Raw genomic sequence first — 18,991 nt, forward strand, 5'->3', positions numbered from 1 at the left:
TACCTTTAGAGTTTTACTACCCTATCACCAGACCTCCAATTCTTGGTCTTGGGGTGCATATAAACAGGCTAAACCACCAAGGCTACAAGGGAGGCCAGAAGACCTAGCTCTTATATTGCTGGGATATTACGAAGTGACGGCTAGATGGCACGGTACACATTGTGCCCTCGCCCGCCCCTTCCACCATAACCATAACCGTAGCCATAGCCGTAACCATAGCCATAGCCATTACCCCTTCCGTGATAACCAGGTCGTGAACAACCACCTCGCGAACGGCCACCACCAGGTCCTCTACCGCCTCGAAATCCCCTGTTTCTCTGGAAATTGCCAAATGTCTGCACAAACATAAAAAGATTCATCTCAGATGTCAATCTAGCAAAGGGGACGCATACAAGATCATTCTGTCCTCGAATCACACAAACATGAATCAACGTATTAATCAATACATAAAAGCAAGGTTCAGAGACATTCAGATATGTGCATTTCTAAACATTTACTAATCTATACAATACATAGAAGAATATCATACAAAATTACATATGGACAAAAAAAATCAGAAAGCAAACATCATTGAACCAGCCTTCGAACAAAGAAGAAACTATACTTTGAGTCGAGATGCCAAAAGAGCACTCAAACTGGTGAAAATTTTTAGAAATTATAGCAATGAGCATAGTACATTGGATAGGTACATACTCCTCCAGGCTCCAATTTTCAGTTGCAAGAAATAGTGACATCCATCTTGACTTACCACATCAAGTCATGTTAAATGTTGACCGGGAATACGTAAACATTCACTTCGGAACAAACTTCTTTCAGGTATATTAGTATCAAGTAAAATTGGAGCGTAAAGTTAGTTAAGTGTTTGTTCAACCACCTAAGTACTCTTCTTATGAACAAAGCTAATGCTATACAACCACTGTTCAGCTATAAAAATTAATGCTCATTTTCAATACCTCAGTATCAAGCCTCATTTGTTCTGAAAACCGAGTCCTTCCATTACGAGATTCACGATCAAGTGCGTTGCAGGACAAAGTATCAAAGAAATCATCCTTCTTGTAAACAGGCTACATCACAAAAAATATACTCAAGACATAAGAATAATGATTAAGGAAAAAACAATATATAAATTAATATCAGAATAATGAAGCAACTTTACCTTTGTATCAACTATTGGCACATCAACATCATCATCTTCATCTTGAAGTTCTAACCCCTCATCAGCCTTGACTTTATTTTTACCCAGATGTCCCCATACTTCATCTTTCTTGAATTTCTCATTCATTGCCTCAAAATCAAAGTCTTCAGTAAAGTTGGCTGCAGAATGAGAAAACTGCAAAACAAAGATAAATATCAGACATGCTACAAAGAACATTCAAACACAGAAAAATAATCTGGATTACATCGGTATGATTTGAAAAAAACAACCTCATTCCCTCTTCTTCGATCACGGCCACCCCGATTGACATTACGACTATGAGAAGGAACTCCATTCATCTAGAACAATGACATTTAGAACATAACAAATTAGCTAATAAGCAAACAAGACACGCCCTTTTAAAATATTCTAGATATCTTCTATGCCGGATGTGATAACAATGAAATAGCAAAAAGGTACCTGCAAAGTTGATGAGCATCAACTTAAATATCAAGATAACAAGGTACTTGCAAAGTTGATGAGCATCAACTTAAATATCAACACAACAACCAACACATGGAATGATGGAAGTTTAAAGTACCTTTGAATTTGAAGGTGAGGGAAGCGGCAAAAGTGGTCCCTGAGCTTCATTTGATACTGGAACTGTTGCAGCTGCTGTTGCTGAAACTACTGATGGAATTGGTGATGACGCCATTGAGGATACCTGAGCTACTTCAACATCCTTCAGCTGCATTTGTGGAGATGATGAGATGGTGGGTCCAGGTTGTAAAAATTGACCTGGAGTCACCAACGCAGGTGAAGTAGACTTTAAACCAGTAGCAGACAAATTTTCAGATAAGTTGTTGAAGGGCATTGTAGTAGATGTTGGTCTAGCCTGGTTAGAGACCAAAGGTGGAACGGTACTTTTATCCAATAGATTAGGCAACGCAGGAGACACAAAGGATGAGTTATTATTCTGGGATATAACTGGTTCAACTTGGGCAGGAACCTTCGAAGCCATAATATTAGTTAAGGAGTCTGCAGCTAGAGCAGAAGACTGAACAGTATGCATATTAGGTTGCATAGATAGAGAGCTGCTAACAATGGGCTGTAGCAAAGGAGGGGGAAACTCGATGGATTGTGAAAAAGATGTACTGGAAGCAGCATTTGGTATGGTTGAATTCTGAACTAGTTGCTGCGATGATGGGGGCTGCATTGAAGGTGGCATTGACAGCCCTTGAGCAGGTCGAAGTAATGACTGCTGCTGTGTCTGTACAGAACCAGTGGGGCCATAATATCCTTGCCAATACATAGGTACAGAAAGACCACTGCCATTAGTTGCGGATGGAGTTGAAGGATTCCATGAAGCCAAATTCCCTCCAGGTTGATACATGGGGACTACCGGTGCTCCAGGCTGCGATATCTGGTTATTAAAATCTGATAAGGGTCCAGCAGCAGTACCAGAAGCAGGGGGCAAACTAGCAGATGCAGTTGGAGCAGCATACTGCGACTGATTTCAAGGCAGAAATGAATGAAAAATTATTAAGAGAAATAAAAACTTATAATCAAAAAACAGGAGACTAGCTTACATCTGATTCACATAAAATTTATTTATTTAAAGATCATCAAGTTCTTCAAATAAAATAAACTAAATCTGCTCTAAACTAAGTCAATTCCTGAGTCATTGGTTATCCCCTCATAGTCAACATTTACACGTGACAGAATGCAGAGCACTTGACAACTATACAAATTTAAAAAATACTACTCACTCTGTTTCTTTATACAAGCCATTCAGGTCTTCAGGGTTACATCATGCATGTTAAAAAGTACTAAACTCTAATTTAAAATGAGATTAAAAGAATAATTACCTTTTTTTGTTAATCTCAGTTATTTACTAGTACTAATGTACTGTTACCAAAGAAGAATAAGAATGAGAAGATAAGATCGGCATACTTCTTTCCCAAAAGTATTTACTGATGATTACTGTCTATACTTTTCTCTTCTCAAGTAAGATGGTTGTACTTCTCTTCAAACAACAGAGCTTTATTCATTATCATCAAACTAACCCACGTTTCTCACTCATGTAACTTCATTTCCTACTCAAGCCATAATCATGCATGGTAAACAAAAAAAAAATCCGGGTTCTAAGTTTAAGCTTCAGTAAAACATAACCCCCCTTTTCAACTATTGTGAACAAAACTTGTATATTTTGGGCCACTCTGGGCTGATTGAACATAAAGAGGATTGCAAAGTTGCATCAAATAAGTTTAGAGAATTAGACACTGGTTCACCCTACACACTTTCATGTTTCTCTCAAACCCAACGCATCTAATTTGTTTGCTTCCCAAATATCACATAACAGTTCTGGGAAAATGAATGTCAGGAAGAAAGTTGTAATCTTCCATAACTGATGAGAAAATTTTCAACAAAGAAAACCAAGGTGTACACACAAGCGCAACAGTGCTATTGAGTATTGACTAGAAAAAAAGGCTGCAGAAATATATTGAATTGAATGAAGGATATGTTCGCAACTGGTCACTATTTGCTACATTAGATGTGTCCTCCGTCATTCCTGATCGTTTTAAGGATGCAACACTTGTAAAAAGCTCTATCATTGTTTAGGATAATTGTTCATCCTTTACATACAAAGAGGAAGTATACAGTACCAAAATCCATGCCTTATTATTTTTTAGAGGGAAAGAAGAAAAATCAGAAGTATAAGGTAAAAGAGTGCATCATTGGAAAATAATCCAATATAAACACACAAAATCTCAGTTTCTGAGGCAAGTACAGTACAATAAAGAACAGATATAAATCATCCTAAGAAAATGACACCAAGAAAAACCTTGTGTGAGATCTCACAAGAAATCATGTTTCCCATAGGAAATAAACGGTATTATCAAATTACTTTATTTACTATGAGCAACTTTTAATACACAAGCAAAAACAGCTCATGTTCTAAGTTGTTAAGAAACTAAAATTTACGAGAATCTATATTAGCCTAGTGGTTAAGGGCTTTCCCTTTCACCCTTATGATAGTGTTTGATTCTCACCACCTAGAGTAAGGATTATTTCCCTCTCCCCTTTGCCTGTAGGAATCTCTAGTCTAACCCGATCAAATAAAACAAGGAAACAAAATTTAAAAACAAATGTCAAAACCTATTCCAATATACCTCTGCTCTAGTACATAGACATAATCCTTGGTTACAAATTATTAAGGGGCATCTTATAAGCATCAATCCTTCATTAAAAATAAGACACAGACATTCATTATACTAGAGCTTCCCCAAATCCAACAGACCATATTAGTATACAGTTACCTGTATGATAGCTGGATCATTGTGAACTGGAGGAGTTGTGTGGACAGGCGGGGAAGATTTGACTTGCAAGTCCTGTCAAATGAAATAAAGTGGTAAAAAATTACTCAGCTTTACCAAAAAAATTATGTCAATCTTTACCAATATTGAAACAATACCATTACTTCAACCAAATTTAAAATCCCGACAAGTCTAACAAATATATGGTGCGAAAGATGATGATGTGGTGCAGGGAAATGAAGGTGCCCAGATGCACCCACAATAAGATCTGTACCAAATCCAAGTATACTGCTTTCCTTTAATAGGTTAACTGATGGTAATGATTGTTTCTGACTAACCAACCTCGATATGAAGCAACAAAAAAGGATAAATTCTTGCACACGGGTTGGGGTACTATGAAGTGAAATGAAGTCAATGTATCGAACGACAGTAAATGGCTCATCACTCATGTCAAACAATCTGAAGACAAGAAGGATGATGAAAAAAATCTACACGATACAAACACACAACCTCGACAAATGACTGAAGTAAATCATGTGAACGGAACTTGATTATATCAAATTACGGCTAAAGTGCACTTAGTGAGAATGACTCTGAAGAAAAGAACTAGCAAACTCATGCATGGAAATTAATATAGCATACAAAACTATACAGAACACAACAGGACTAGTTCAACTTACCTTGATATCACTACCTCTAAATACAATATATTCATAAACTTTGTCACTCGCTTGAACTTGTGGACCATCTTTTTTGCGACCTTCTGTTCCAAAGGATCGAACTGCAAAACAAATTTTCATTGTCAGGATGTTGCTTTGTGCTACAAGGCATTTCTTTAATAAATAAGAAGTTATTCATCGTTGATGAAAAGGAAAAAAAATTAAACCAAATTTATAGTTCAAAAAGGAGGTCTGCAACAATACAAACTTTTTTGGTCCAGTAGACCACAATTAGAGATACAGCATACCAATTACCATGATACTGTGCCACATTACAAGAAAATAGCTTAAATATACTTGAGCTATAACAATAAGTTATCACTAAAGATTGATAAAGTTGGTCATATTATCATTACGTTGGAAACTGGAAATTTCAATGAATAAAGTAAATCACAATCAGATACAATTGCTCCCACCCTTTCCAGCTACATAGATTATTACCTTAGTCTACATTCTGTAATATAACAAAATCATTTTGACCAAAATTGCTTTATATAGGCATAAATTAAAGGAGAATAAGACCCCAAATAAATCAGAAACATACAAACAAATTCGCCCATTTTCTTTTGATCTTAATACTTGCCTGCTTCTCAAGGTCACCATAATCAGGAGTTAAGAAATATTAGTATTAAGATAAGATACTCTACAAGCTCTCAGCTCAACTATCCGACACAAAAGAACAACTAATAACCACAGTTACTATAATTACTATCAATTACCCACACCTCTACAGCTTTTCAAGGCGTGAAAAGGGGTGAAATTACCCAAAGTTTTGAGATGCTGTTGCAAATTTTAAGATATACATGGTCCACGAGAACATGTGCTCACAAGCCATTATGTAGAAAGGAGGAACAATACAGAAGAAAAGTAATGGAGTACAAGTTTCCGTTGCATGATACAGATAAATCCAAATACAACGTTAGCCAAGACATCTAAATACACGGAAAAGCAGTAGAAAAATCCTTCTCTCACTTTTTAAAAATGAAAACCTCAAAGTTTTTAAGGTACCAAACTCGATGAATTTTAATTATAGCAATGAAACAAATCCACAAAACGCCAAATCAGTTTCAAACTACCAATAAAAGCAACTAAATTAAAGGCTACATACAAAAATTGAACCTCGGAAAATGCCGTTCAAACTAGCTAATTTCTAAGACCTTCACAACTGGTCCTATAGAAAATAACTAAATGGAAAGAAACTGATAGAAAAGGAATCAACTTTCCGGTGCTCAGTTTCACTTAATGCACATGTACTCGTTTAGCATATAGAAAAGAACAAGAACAACGTTGTAACCCCAAATTGTCAGAATTCCAAAGGAATCTAAATTATTACCTTAAAATTTCCTTATCATCTTCAGTAATGCAAAATAGGTAATCCTTTCAATATTGACCCTTTAAATCATTAAACTTACAACAGATATAGTTCCCTTAATTTCCTTTCACTTCCCTTCACTTTGTTTCTTCCCATATCCGAACAAAATACTCTTTTCAATCCCAACAAATTATACCAACAAAGTACACCAATAAATTAAGTCATTTCCTTTTCTTTACATTCACTTACCTTGTATTTGCGTCTTTCCTTTCTTTTATCTTTCGTGAACACTGTTATCTAGAGCAGGGGAATTGGTAAGGTGAAGAAAACGAAAAAATAACTAGCACTCAAAAGGAAAAAAAAAAGGAACCAACTTAGATTCCCTTTATATCAGTTTTCGTTGCAAACAAAACACTCCTTTGAATTCCCACACACTGCATCAAACAACAAGAGCTAGTCCTCCCGCTCTACTTATACTTCAATTATCTCATCATTTATTTCCTTATGCAAACAAATAATTCCTTTCAATTCCAACAAATAATACAAACATGCACTGGTTCCATTTCTTTATTTCTTTCCTTGTCCAAACATAAACTCCTTTCAACTACGACTATTTATACTACAAAACTTCAAGCTTCACTTCGTTTAGTTTATTTCTTACCTTAATCATACATAACTGAGTACTTTTTACTCCGACCAACTACACAATGAATATAAATTTAAAAAAAAAAAAAAAAAAAAAAAAAAAAAAAAAAAAAAACTTAGCAACTCTCTTTCCTTTATTTCTTCCCTTATACGAAACAAACTCCAATCAACTCAAGCCAATTATAGCTAACAAATGACTTCTTTCAATTCCAACAAATAATACAAGCAAGCAAGCTACTTCCATGTCTTTTTTCTAAGCATACAACTCCTTTCATTTACAAACAACTATGTTATAAAGTCGAGCTTGACCTTTTTTTTATTTCTTTCCTTACACATACAGCAGTGTTGCGTATATGCGACCCCCAAACCCCACCCTAAGTAAGAGGCAATGAAATGTTGTACTCGCACAGAAGTGTCTTCTAATAACTCCATCAAGTGCACAACCAAATATACTGAAAAGTCAAGCAACTTCCTCAGTATCATCCCTTATAAGAAAGGGCTCATTTTAACTTAGCACAATTATACCTAAAAACCAAGCTATTTGCATCTTTTCGAATCCCCTTCCTTTCAAAACATCTTTAAAACTCAATCAATCAAACAAGCTCCACCAGTAATCTAATGCATCAGATATCAAACAAAACCTCAAACCAAATTTACCTCAAATCAGCAAACAATACAAAAGTATCACACATTCAAAAACATCAGTAAATGAAAAAAAAAAAAAAAAAAAAAAAAAAAAAAAAAAAAGAACACTCTAGAAACACAAGCCAAACCAGAACTCAACAAATCAACATTTCACATCCTTTACACAAACATTTCAGAATAAACATCAAAAACCTAAAAAAAGATCCGAACAAATCCGCATCAACAGCATAACAACACCGTAAACCAAAAAACATAGCCGAAATAAAATCTGCAAAAAAAATCTACCGTTGCGAAGACCGATGCTAGCCTCTTCGGTATTAATGGTGAAAAGAATGCCTTCATAACGGATTTCAGACTTTGAAGTTAAACTAATCAAACTACCAAGATAAGAATCTGCAGAACCAGCACTGGAACTAGATCTAGATGCTTCCGCTGCCATTTTTGTCTGGTTTTTTCAAGCAGATGAAACGAAAGAGAGATAGAGAATTGAAGTACAACTACTACGAAAAGAGTGAGACAATTATTGATTTTTTCTGGGTTGTGATTTGTGAATTTGTTTTGACGAAAAAGAGAGAAACATCGAAAAGAAGCATACAAACCCTATGTCTGCATTTATTCTTTCACAAATTTTTTTTTTTTTTTTTTGAGATGTTATTCTTTCATAAACTATCTATTTAAGAACGTTAATACTTAATATGTGCCGATCCAAAATCGAAATTTAACAAAAAAAAAATCTGAAAGAAGAAAAATAAATTTACCATCATAAGGTGAGAGTATTTCTATTAAGTTAACTCATGTATATATAGTCTATTAGATTGATTACTTACAAAGATACAATTTAAAGTAATCACTTAAACAAATAAAGATTTACATGTGGAGCAGAAGGTTTAGGGTCCGACTACACTTGGGGGTTTGTTGACTGCGGACATTTCTCTTTACTCCCTCTTTAGGAAAACGGTTATGATTTATCCGCATCTTTCAGGAAAAAGAAAAACCCCACCCAAACCCTACCTTGTGCAGAACACTGAAAATGTCCTTTTTTTTTTAATTAAAGAAATATACTAATTATATCTCATGATTAGACGGTCTCATAACATATATGATTCTCTCCTTATATTTGGTTTTCGATTTATTATTTTGTTGATTTGATTTTATTTGGAAAATTAATTTTCAAGAGTTTAGTGATTTTTAGAGCATTAATATGATTTAAACAATATAAGAGGCAAAGTCTTTGAAAGAGTGAAGAAGTTCAGAGAAGAGAAAGCGAATTTACCACCAAATATATAAGTTTGCAATTGACAGCTACATATCAAAATTAGATTGAGACGAAGAGCAATAAGATTACTGTTGAGAATACAGTTTAATTTTGATAGATTATATATTTTTGGTTAGTTAGTTTAACCACCTCTTTTTGTATTTTGTATATATATACATCAATTTCCCCTATTAAAGGACAACAAAATGATTGGTCACTTGTTAATGGATTCTTTTAGAATCAATTTTTAATAACGTTTGTAATTAAACAATTATGTATACATAAATTATCTTGTTAATAAATTTTAAATGTATTAATAAGCTATTAAAAAATGTATTAATGAAAAGTCAGTGATAAACATGTGATACAGATTTCTCTATGATGAGGCAATATCATCTTCACAATCACAAATTGGTTAATCAGAAAAAATGATATGAAATACTCACTCTTATATATTTTGTCTTACCTTTTTGAGATTAGATGTAAAGAAGTTTTGGGGTTATATAGGGATACAAATTTCCTCCATAGGGCCCGTTCATCTATAATTTCCCTCTATTCCATTCATTCTGTATTATTTAGGAGAAAAAACTTTTCATCATAATGCGAATTGATAAACAAATAAAATTGTTACGAAAAGTAATTTAAATATAATATCACCAATATAAAATGAATATTATGAAGAACAATGAAAATCAATTGTAATTTTTAAACTTTTTTTTTTGCATTAGAAAATATTTAGAATGAATAACTAAGATAAACTAACCTTTACTGATCTGCTAAAAATAAATCCAATTATTATTTATTTTTAAATAAACTCATATATTCGGTTATAAGTTATTACCTTGCAATTTTTTTTCTCCCACTTTTCGCTCTTTATTGTGGAGCCAAAATAAATTGTAATAAAATCCATAATAAAGTATTATTGAAGTTGATTTATAGATCATCTAAAAAAAAAAAAAATAAAAGTTGTTTTATGGATGCAATTTTTTTCATAGTGAATACTGAATCACCTATTTAATTCATTCTTTGTTAACTGTTTTTTAGTGTACAAATAATGTTGCTTCCAGTTCCATGGTACTGATATACATTGATAGTTTTAATTGTGTTTTTGGGAATTTTGAGAACTTATGTGTGTTGTTGTGTTAATTAAAAGGGTAAGATTAAAATCGGTAGAATTGGATCATAAGATGGTATGCTCCTACAAATTTGCATTCATATGCTTTGGATAAGTGATTATAAATTATATATTTTTTTTTAAGTTTTAAAGTGTAATTAAAACTAATTTGACTTCATGTATTAAGTTTTGAAATAATCATATTAATAATTATTTTTTAAAATGCAAATCAAGAAAAACTTTAATTTTATAATAATATTGATATAGTTATTTTAGATATATATTTTTATACATAAGTAAATTCTGAATTATATGAAAAAAAAATTACGATCAAAACTACTGTTATAGAATCGAATCGTTAGATCGTAGGATTGTAAAATCGTATTATGATCCTAGTACTTAGATTCTTGAGCTATCCAGGATCGAATAACTTTACCAATATTAAAATCCTACGTACGATCTGGATCGATCGTCTATTCTTAAATCGTAAGTAAGATTATAAAATCGCAGATTAAAATCGTAATTTTTGATAACCATACTTGTAAGTTGTGATACCGTGAGATGCCGCATCCACAACATTACAACCGTTTCCGTAATCGTGCCAACATCCACATTTTTTACCTATGCTAATAGGGAAAAAGTGACTTCTTGTTGGTAAAAGAACAAAACAAAAAGAATACAAAATTTAGCAAATATTTGAATAATCTCCAAACCAAATGATACACACAAATTTAACAATCACTAGACAATGTGGTAAACTAAGTCTCATGGCAAGAAACGCACAGGCAGAGCCCATGACTACACTCTAATCTCTTCCTAAAACAGAAAGTGCCAGGCGCAGACGTTGGATCCCTTCCTAAAACTTTGTAGAGAATTCCGCGGTTTGCAGCTCTAGATTCGATTATGGCAATACACAAATACATTCGGGGCAACCCCAAAAGGAAGAATTAAGGAGATAAAGAAATACAAAGCAAAAGCTATGATCGGAATGTTTCAACAACTCGAATCATGTAGTCAAGAACTTCCACAGTTTCTTTCCTATAGACGCTTCTCCTGGGTGCTCAACCTCCTCGTCCTCGTCCTCGTCCTCGTCCGTGTCCTCATCATCGTCCCCTTCCGCAATGCTGTGATTCACATCGTCATGGTCATCATGTCCATTGGGAGTTCCATTCACTTCTTCACTTTGCGCAATACTCTCCATCTTCCGTTTAGGTACAGGAGTACTATATGTGGTTGCCTCCTCTGCCTGAACCTGCGGGTTTTTTAAGGAAAAGTATAACCAACAAAAGATTTGGTACAGTAAAAATGAAGGGAAATTCCACGTGGTGACCGTGAGTTTTTGGCTTTTCCAAGAATTTTTTTTAAACCTGCGTGGTGACCTTGAGTTTCCAACTTTTCCATGTGGCAGTCAAAATGTCAATTTTTAGTTAAATTAAGTATTTATTTCGACTGAATTTCGAAATGTGGTCAATATCACGACATTTATTTTTGAAAAAAATGTCATTACTCTGGCTAAAAATAGCACAAAGTTAACGAAAAAATTTTCCTTTCGTCTACCTCGTGGAAATATTGGAAGGTCAAGGTCACCACGTCGAGCTAAAAAAGGTTTGCCTACCACGTAGAAAAGCCAAAAATTCAAGGTTACCATATGAAATTTCCCGAAAAAAAAATAAAAAAAAAAGATGATAGAATCAATTGCTTGGGGCGGATTTGGTTCGGTTGATCAATGTTCTCCGGTTTCAAACGCATTTTGCAAATAAACTTCCATTCAATACACAACCATTACTAAAGCCCTTACCTGCATCAAGTTTATACTTGCAATATAATCACTAGCAGCTCCTGCTGAATGCGAAGGCTCGGGATCATTATTTCCACCTACAATATCCGTTTGACTATCTTCATCTAGATCTTGTTGAGCTCCAGACGAGGTTTTTGCGGCTGCACCTTTAGCAACACTGCAATCAACAAATGCAAAGGTCAGAACTTAGAACCAACTGACGAATGACCCCCTATCCGACTCCACTACAAAGCCAAACTTTATAAAGAGTAGTAATTCCAACAAGTTGTGCTGAACTATCTAGTTCTTTCAACATAGACTACAACAGAAAAGCACGCTAATTACCGATACATCATGAAAGAAAAAGGACAAGTCCCACAAATCAGTCATTGTATATATATTTCAACTTCGATGAAAACATAGGAATGGAAAGGATCAGCCATATATTTCCCTCGTGTGTATATGTAAACAGTCAAAATCACACATCCTAAGTGGAAGAGAAGGGGGGGCAATAAATTTACAGCACTTACTTCTTAGACCCTCGTAGATTGTATCGTTTTTCAGCAGGGACTTGTACATTAGCTGCCACTTTTCGCCGTCTAGTCCTAGGCCCACCAGCAACAACACTGTCAGAACGACCTTCACTCACCCCATCATCCATCTCACATGCGGTTGTTTGTGAAGTATGAGTACGACCACGTTTTCTTCCTTTTTTTGTATTTTCTTTACTTGCAAGACTAGAAACCTCTCGACTCTCATTGTCCATATGTGTAGAGTTTTCTGCATCACCATTTGGTTGCTCGCTAACACTCAGATCAATAGAATCACCAACTATGTTTTTAGCATCTTTAATCACCGCTTTCACTGAGTGTGTCCTAATTACTCTGCTCCTCTGTTTCTTTCCATGCTGGCTATGAAAATCAGAATTCTGGGACAATGCAGGTCCTTTACCATTGTTGGTATTGCCCCATGCTCCAACTGAAGGATCTTGATCACCTTCTACCCTAACACTTTCATTGACTACTGCCTCGTTATCTAACGAATCACTTACCACTTTTAATGACAATTCTTCTTCGACAATATCATGCCCATCAGAATCTGGGCCGGCATCAGCATCCCGAACAACTGGAGAGGCCTCTTGAGCATCGTTCTCGATTGCAGCTGGTTCACCTCTTTTAATGGGTGACAACTTCAGTATTTTCTCCGTGCATTTACGCAACCAAGACACAGATTTTGCTGGATTCGAAGATTCTATGTGCCCAGAATCAGGAAGCCTATTGTCATTCTGAAGATTCTCCTTGACGCTATTTCTGAAGTAAGCGTCAGTTAACTTAGGCAGAGGGGGAATCTCTCTTTTTTCCAAATCATGTAAATACTGAAGATCCGAGACCATAAACTCGCGAGTTATTTCACCACATTGCTCACAACTCTTAAATCTCTGAACAAACGCAATGAACCTCTCCCTTTCCCTTACAAGCTGCTCTCTCTGGTCCTTTAATTTGCCACTAAGAACCAAAAGCTCATCAACATCCTTCTGAATTTCAAGTCTACGCCCTTCCAAGTCTTTCTTACTTGCACCCACTTCCTCTATTTGCTTAGCAATCCTCCTTTGCTCCTCTTTCACCTCTTCCATTCCCCTTTCAGCTGTTTCTTTCAAGTAATTTAAGTTACTCTGTTCCGTTACTCTCTCTTCTTCAAACAATCTCTCTCTTTCAGAAAGATCTTTTTCCTTTTCTTCAAGCATCTTTCGCATTTCAATCTCAAGTTCTCTTTTCTTCCGTTCAAGTTCATCAACCATTTTGCTCCTTTCAGACTGTTCTCTCTCTGACAACAGCAACTTCTGATGCTCCACGTGAGCTGCAAAGGAATCTTTTTCCAATTCAAGAGCTTTACGCTCACTTTCAATCTTCTTCTCAGAAGCTATAATCTCATTCCTCAATCTTTCCTCTTCCAAGTGCTTCCACCTTTCCCATTTCTCTTTCTCTTCCGTTAGCCTTTTCAACTCTTGTTCAACTTCTGCCCTCTTCTCATCAAGTGAATCCCAATCTTGCTCAAACTTCTTCCTTTCCTGTTTCAAATCAGCAGCTTCTTTTGAAAGTGCTTCACTCTGTGATCTGTAATTCTCTATCTCTCGTTTTAATTCAGACTGTAGACGTAAATGTTCGGATTTCTCTTCATCAGTCACTTGAAGCTCTTCCTTCTCTTGTTGTATCCTCAAGAGTTGTTTCTCATTGGCAGCTTTAACATTCTCCAAATCCTCTTTTAACTTTAGTAAATTCTCGAACTCTTCTTGTATTTGTTTCTTTTCCTTCTCCAATTGCTTACTCTCTAGCTTAATGCCCTTCTCTTTTTCCTTGAGATCTTTTGTTTTTGATTCCAGAGCACTTTCTTTCTCCTTTAACTTCTCCAATTTCTTGTCCAGAGCGTGTTCACGCTTTGCAATTTTTTCTTCGGAATGGTTGATTTGAATTTCTTTCTTCTCTAATTCAACAAACTTGCTTTTCAATTCTTCATCAACAGATCTTCTCTTCTGATCCATCTCCAACTCAAACTCCTGCTTCTTTGCTGCTAATTGAGCACTATGCTCGTCAAGAAGATTTTGGATTTCATTCTGAAAAAAAAAAAAAGAAAAACGTTGGGTAAGAAGTCGAGTATGACAACATACAAATATCATCTTCCAAATCTTCCCTGTAATCAAACCTATCAAATTAGTGTCAACAATTAACACTTAGACATTCTTCTTGCTGTATTTCCATCAAGTGAGGAGAAGAGATAATTTTCAAATACTAATTTAGATGCAGAGTCCCGAGGGCATGCCAAACCTCATAATCATGGATAAATCCTTTGATTTGGCAACCCCCCTCAACCACCAACGAAAAAAAAAGAAAAAGATGAAAAACCAACACAAATAATAATTAAGATATTACACCAGCAAACATTCACGGAGACTAGCGCACTTAACAAGAAAAATTGCGAGCACTTCCAAAAAAATGTATCAGAAAAGCACCAAAGGCTTTTAAGATACTACCTCTTATTCAACCCATTAGTCTCATTTAGTTTTTTACACTTGCTGAGGCAATGTTTTAACCCTTAATATCTCTAATTTTTCTTAATTAAAATTATAAAAAGTTAATATTAATAATACATGTATTGAGACAAATCAAACAAAATTCCACATGGCTATATTTTAACTTAGATTAAGAATACAATACAAATTAAGAGTGATAACTGAATAGTGACAAAAAATAAATGGGACTAATGGGAACAATAGGAGGGAATATCACAGAAAAAGTTGATATTAATAATTCTTATATTAATACGAATCAAACAAGATTGCACATGGCTATGTTTTAACTTATAGATTAGGAATAAAATACATTAAGAGTGATAAGTCAATAGTGAAAAAAATAAATATGACTAATGGGAATAGGAGGGAGTATCACAGAAAAAATATTCACCTTTTCTCTGTCATTTAGTTGTTCTTCGCGAGCAAGTAATTCCTTCTCTTTTATTTCAATTCTATTTTTCATAGCATCAAATTCCTGCGATCTCAAAAACAAAAAATAGATTAGCAACCATTACAAGTTGAATTTCAAATGCAAAAGTTACAATTAGTACATTCATGATTCACCTTCTCCTTTAAAGTTAAGCTAGCTAGTCTTTGGCTTATTTCTTCCTCTTTCTTCTTCAGATCCATATTAGCTTTATCAATTTTCTTCCGTACTTCTGCTAACTCAAGTTCCTTCTGCTGAAAGCTCTTATCGAATTCATTGGCTCTCTCCTCTCTTTGGTTGAGAATTCTGCGTGCTTCACACAATCTCTCCTCTCCTTCTTGTAACTTCCTCTCCCATTCTATCAAATCTTCTCTTTGTTGAGACAAAACAGCATTTTGTGCATCTTTTCTATTAAAAAAAAAGTTAATATCAATCAGCACATATCAAACACGGTGCCCATTATGGATGTCAACGCAGCACAAAAAAAAAACGTGTCGCATACTCTGAGTTGAAAGATAACCGCTCCCTACGAAGAGCACTTTCTCGACTTTCTAAATCTTGCATTTTCCTCTCTATCTCAGAGCTCTTTCTACTTGCCTCTGCAAACTTGGCATCAGCAGAATGTAGCTTTGCTTCAACTTCCAAAGATTTCTCCTCAATGCTAGCTGCTAAAGAGCTGGCGTCAGCCAACTTTGAATCAGCGGTATATTTGATTTCAGCATACTCTGATCTCATCTCACGCAATGCCTTCTCCAGCTGCAATTACCAGCAGATAATCATATTATAGCTAGTAAATCATCCAAGAATAAAATCACTATAGCAGAAAAGTACATATGCACAAAAAGGAGTCAGTAAAAAAAATCCGTCACATAAAAAGAAAGTTTATGATCTTACTAAATTTGACAAGAAATAATTTAGTACAAATCCTTAAAAAGGAAGTTGTAAGCTTACATCAATAACACATTGCTTCTCCACACCCAAGGCCTTTCTAATATTTTCCTCTCTCTTCTCGAGATCAGACATTGCGACCAGATGAGCTGCCTGTTCTCGCTTCAAGGCGTCCTTCTGCTCTGTCAGTGCTTGCTGGAGATCATCAATCTTTGAATTCCATTCTTTCTTCTCAATTAAGAGAAGTCCCATATTGTATTGGTATTCAAATAACTGTTTGAAACAGGTAAACAATCAAAAATATGCAGACAAAGCTTCTATGAAGATTTCAGAATAACTAAAGCACAATAACTAATTATTTACTGACTTAAATCAACATGCAACCCCAAATAGCCTCACTAATAATAGGTAATGCAAATTCAGGTTTCTAACTTGTCCCTGCTCAATTTCCAGCACTTAGAATTCCACAACAAAATGACTTTCTAGATAAAGGTTACTTTTTGCAAAATTCCAATGCCGAAAATGTATACTTTTGAGCAACAGTAGCAGCATCCTCAATGAGGAGGCTTGTAAGCAGTCATTAGTCAAGGTAAGTTTTTTGAGACAAGAAGCTTCCATCATAAGATTTCTTTTCCGGGCACATGCATATAATGAAATCAGAAAAAGGAAACAGAGAGAATTCCGCAAAACTAAACCTGATCGTTCTACAGAAGATGAGAAGGATGAAGAACAAGGGCTTGTAACAGTGCCCCAAGAAGAAAACCACCTCACACAAAGGGAAGATGCCATAAATAACTCAAAAAGTCACTAGCTACCACTACAAAAAGGTCTATACCAAATATGTGAATTCCCATACTAATGGGGAAATTAGAAAGTGTCACTTCATATCACATCATAAAGCTCCTAGCTCCTCCTTTCGCTTCTTCTCACTTAACAAAAATGCTTCAACTTTTAAGCCCCTAAATGCATAACCACTCAAGCAACATACCAGCTGCGTAAATCCTAAAATGTGATATGATTGCCCTCACATATATATACTTGAGCTTTTTCTGAGAGTCAACTCTGTTGTAACTTCATCATCGTAAATGAATCGTGGAAAAAGTTCTCAATTTCACAAGCAAAATAAGCTCAAAGATTTCACATCAAGCACCGACTTGTACATACTACAAACTCAAAAGGCCCACAACACCTTGAGACAAACTAACGAAATGTTATCCATAAGTCCATAACTATCAATTCAAGATCTAGCAAATGACAGATTTAAAACCATATCCGACTAAGTGCCTGAAAGGCAAAAACCCTACACACCTCATATTGGCTACAACAACACTCAACTATACAACTTTCAACCAAATCAAAGTAAAATTCTCTTTTCTGCAACAGAAAAAAAAAAATAAACCCACAAATCTACAAAAAGTATAGTGCTTAAGATAAGAACATGAAATTATCACATAAAAAAATGAAACAAAGACATTAACCTCAAACTAAATTAGAAACTACAGTTCTACTAAAACCAAATCAAACCAACAAAAATTCACTATTAATAAAGCAAGCCCAGTTAGTTCAAAAAAAGAAAGCAAGCCCAGTTGAAAATAACTAGAACTAGATAAGCAAGAAAATAAATTAAGCAAGTAAAGTCGCGAATTGACGATAATTACCCACCTCATTCTCAAGTTTAGCAACCCTTTCATCCAAATCTTCAAGATCATCAGCATTCTCAGAAACAGTCCCACCATTTCCAGAAACTCTAGCATTAGAATTCGAATTGGGCACTGGAGTATTCTGATTCTCCCTCCTAGGAGTTAGAGACAATGGCGAAAAAACCTTCTTTTGAGAAGTAAACATAGCTTCAACAATTATTCAAACTACCAGAAGTAAATTCCAATAATTCAACTTCATTAAAAGATCACCAATTCAATCGGGTAAATCAAGATTTCAAAAATCTTGAAACATAAAACCAACCCAAAAAACCAAACCCTAACCCTAGCAAATTCAGAATCAAACTAAAACAAAAGATAAAACCTTCTAAAACGCCGGACTTTAAATGGAAAATTCAAATTCATCGGCGAATCGTAGAAATAGAGCGTTTCAAGTCCGATAACGTCTCTCCCAATAACGAACTTTTTTGGTACTTTCTCTCTCTTGAAACAATTTTTTAATTTTCTCTCTCCTCTCACCCACCTTTCGTATAATGGTGGGAACAGTCACGTTCTTCACTTCCTGTAAATTATTTCTCTTTAATAAATTTAATACAGTAATAATTAGTTACAAATAAATAGAAAATCATAAAAATTAAATTTTATCCTAGCTAAAGTATTTATCTCTTTTTTAAAGTAAAGTTTTAAGTTTGATTTGCTACTTCTTATTTCATTAGCTTATCCTATTCTCATTTAATAACTAAATAAATACAAATAATAAAATATTTTAAATTTTAAAAGTAAAAACTTAAATTTCCATTTTACGTCGAGTTATGGACTTATGGTGGGGTGATTTTTTTATTATATAGTAGAATGACTAATGGGCCTAGTATTTATCTGTACCGTAATATTACAATATTGTATTAATTTTTCAATAATAATATCAAATTTTGATAAACTATGAATAACACCAACTGAGAAGGGTTTTTTTCTTAAAATAATACCAACATTGATTTATTATTAATTTACCAATTTTTTGTCATATAATCTCTT

General features: G+C 34.6%; 2 protein-coding genes across 2 annotated transcripts; both read right to left on the reverse strand.

Annotated features, from left to right (window-relative positions):
• Positions 1 to 10: 10 nt before the first annotated feature.
• LOC130802329 (protein decapping 5-like) lies at positions 11 to 8,468 on the reverse strand. The gene is made up of 8 exons (XM_057666293.1): positions 8,059 to 8,468; positions 5,133 to 5,233; positions 4,456 to 4,527; positions 1,737 to 2,645; positions 1,426 to 1,494; positions 1,157 to 1,330; positions 954 to 1,064; positions 11 to 335 (listed from the first exon to the last, which is right to left on the reverse strand). Exons 1-8 carry the CDS (start codon positions 8,210 to 8,212, stop codon positions 141 to 143), a joined length of 1,785 nt encoding a protein of 594 aa, XP_057522276.1. The 5' UTR covers positions 8,213 to 8,468; the 3' UTR covers positions 11 to 140.
• A 2,137-nt stretch (positions 8,469 to 10,605) lies between these two features.
• Positions 10,606 to 18,524, reverse strand: LOC130802331 (nuclear matrix constituent protein 1-like). Its single transcript, XM_057666297.1, has 8 exons — positions 17,964 to 18,524; positions 16,365 to 16,574; positions 15,916 to 16,169; positions 15,551 to 15,821; positions 15,378 to 15,461; positions 12,450 to 14,530; positions 11,941 to 12,097; positions 10,606 to 11,394 (listed from the first exon to the last, which is right to left on the reverse strand). Exons 1-8 carry the CDS (start codon positions 18,144 to 18,146, stop codon positions 11,149 to 11,151), a joined length of 3,486 nt encoding a protein of 1,161 aa, XP_057522280.1. The 5' UTR covers positions 18,147 to 18,524; the 3' UTR covers positions 10,606 to 11,148.
• Between the last annotated feature and the right edge of the window lie 467 nt (positions 18,525 to 18,991).

This window comes from Amaranthus tricolor, chromosome 16 (genome assembly GCF_026212465.1).
Source record: "Amaranthus tricolor cultivar Red isolate AtriRed21 chromosome 16, ASM2621246v1, whole genome shotgun sequence".
Lineage (NCBI taxonomy): Eukaryota > Viridiplantae > Streptophyta > Magnoliopsida > Caryophyllales > Amaranthaceae > Amaranthus > Amaranthus tricolor.

Excerpts from the sequence above, each read along its gene's own strand:
- LOC130802329 (XM_057666293.1), bottom strand. The coding sequence starts at position 8,212 with ATGGCAGCGGAAGCATCTAGATCTAGTTCCAGTGCTGGTTCTGCAGAT. Across the intron at positions 5,234-8,058 it reads TAGCATCGGTCTTCGCAACG|TTCGATCCTTTGGAACAGAA; the intron begins GTAGATTTTTTT and ends TTTGTTTTGCAG. Across the intron at positions 1,495-1,736 it reads CCTCACCTTCAAATTCAAAG|ATGAATGGAGTTCCTTCTCA; the intron begins GTACTTTAAACT and ends TCATTGTTCTAG.
- LOC130802331 (XM_057666297.1), bottom strand. The coding sequence starts at position 18,146 with ATGTTTACTTCTCAAAAGAAGGTTTTTTCGCCATTGTCTCTAACTCCT. Across the intron at positions 16,575-17,963 it reads TTGCTAAACTTGAGAATGAG|TTATTTGAATACCAATACAA; the intron begins GTGGGTAATTAT and ends TGTTTCAAACAG. Across the intron at positions 14,531-15,377 it reads AACTAAATGACAGAGAAAAG|AATGAAATCCAAAATCTTCT; the intron begins GTGAATATTTTT and ends TTTTTTTTTCAG.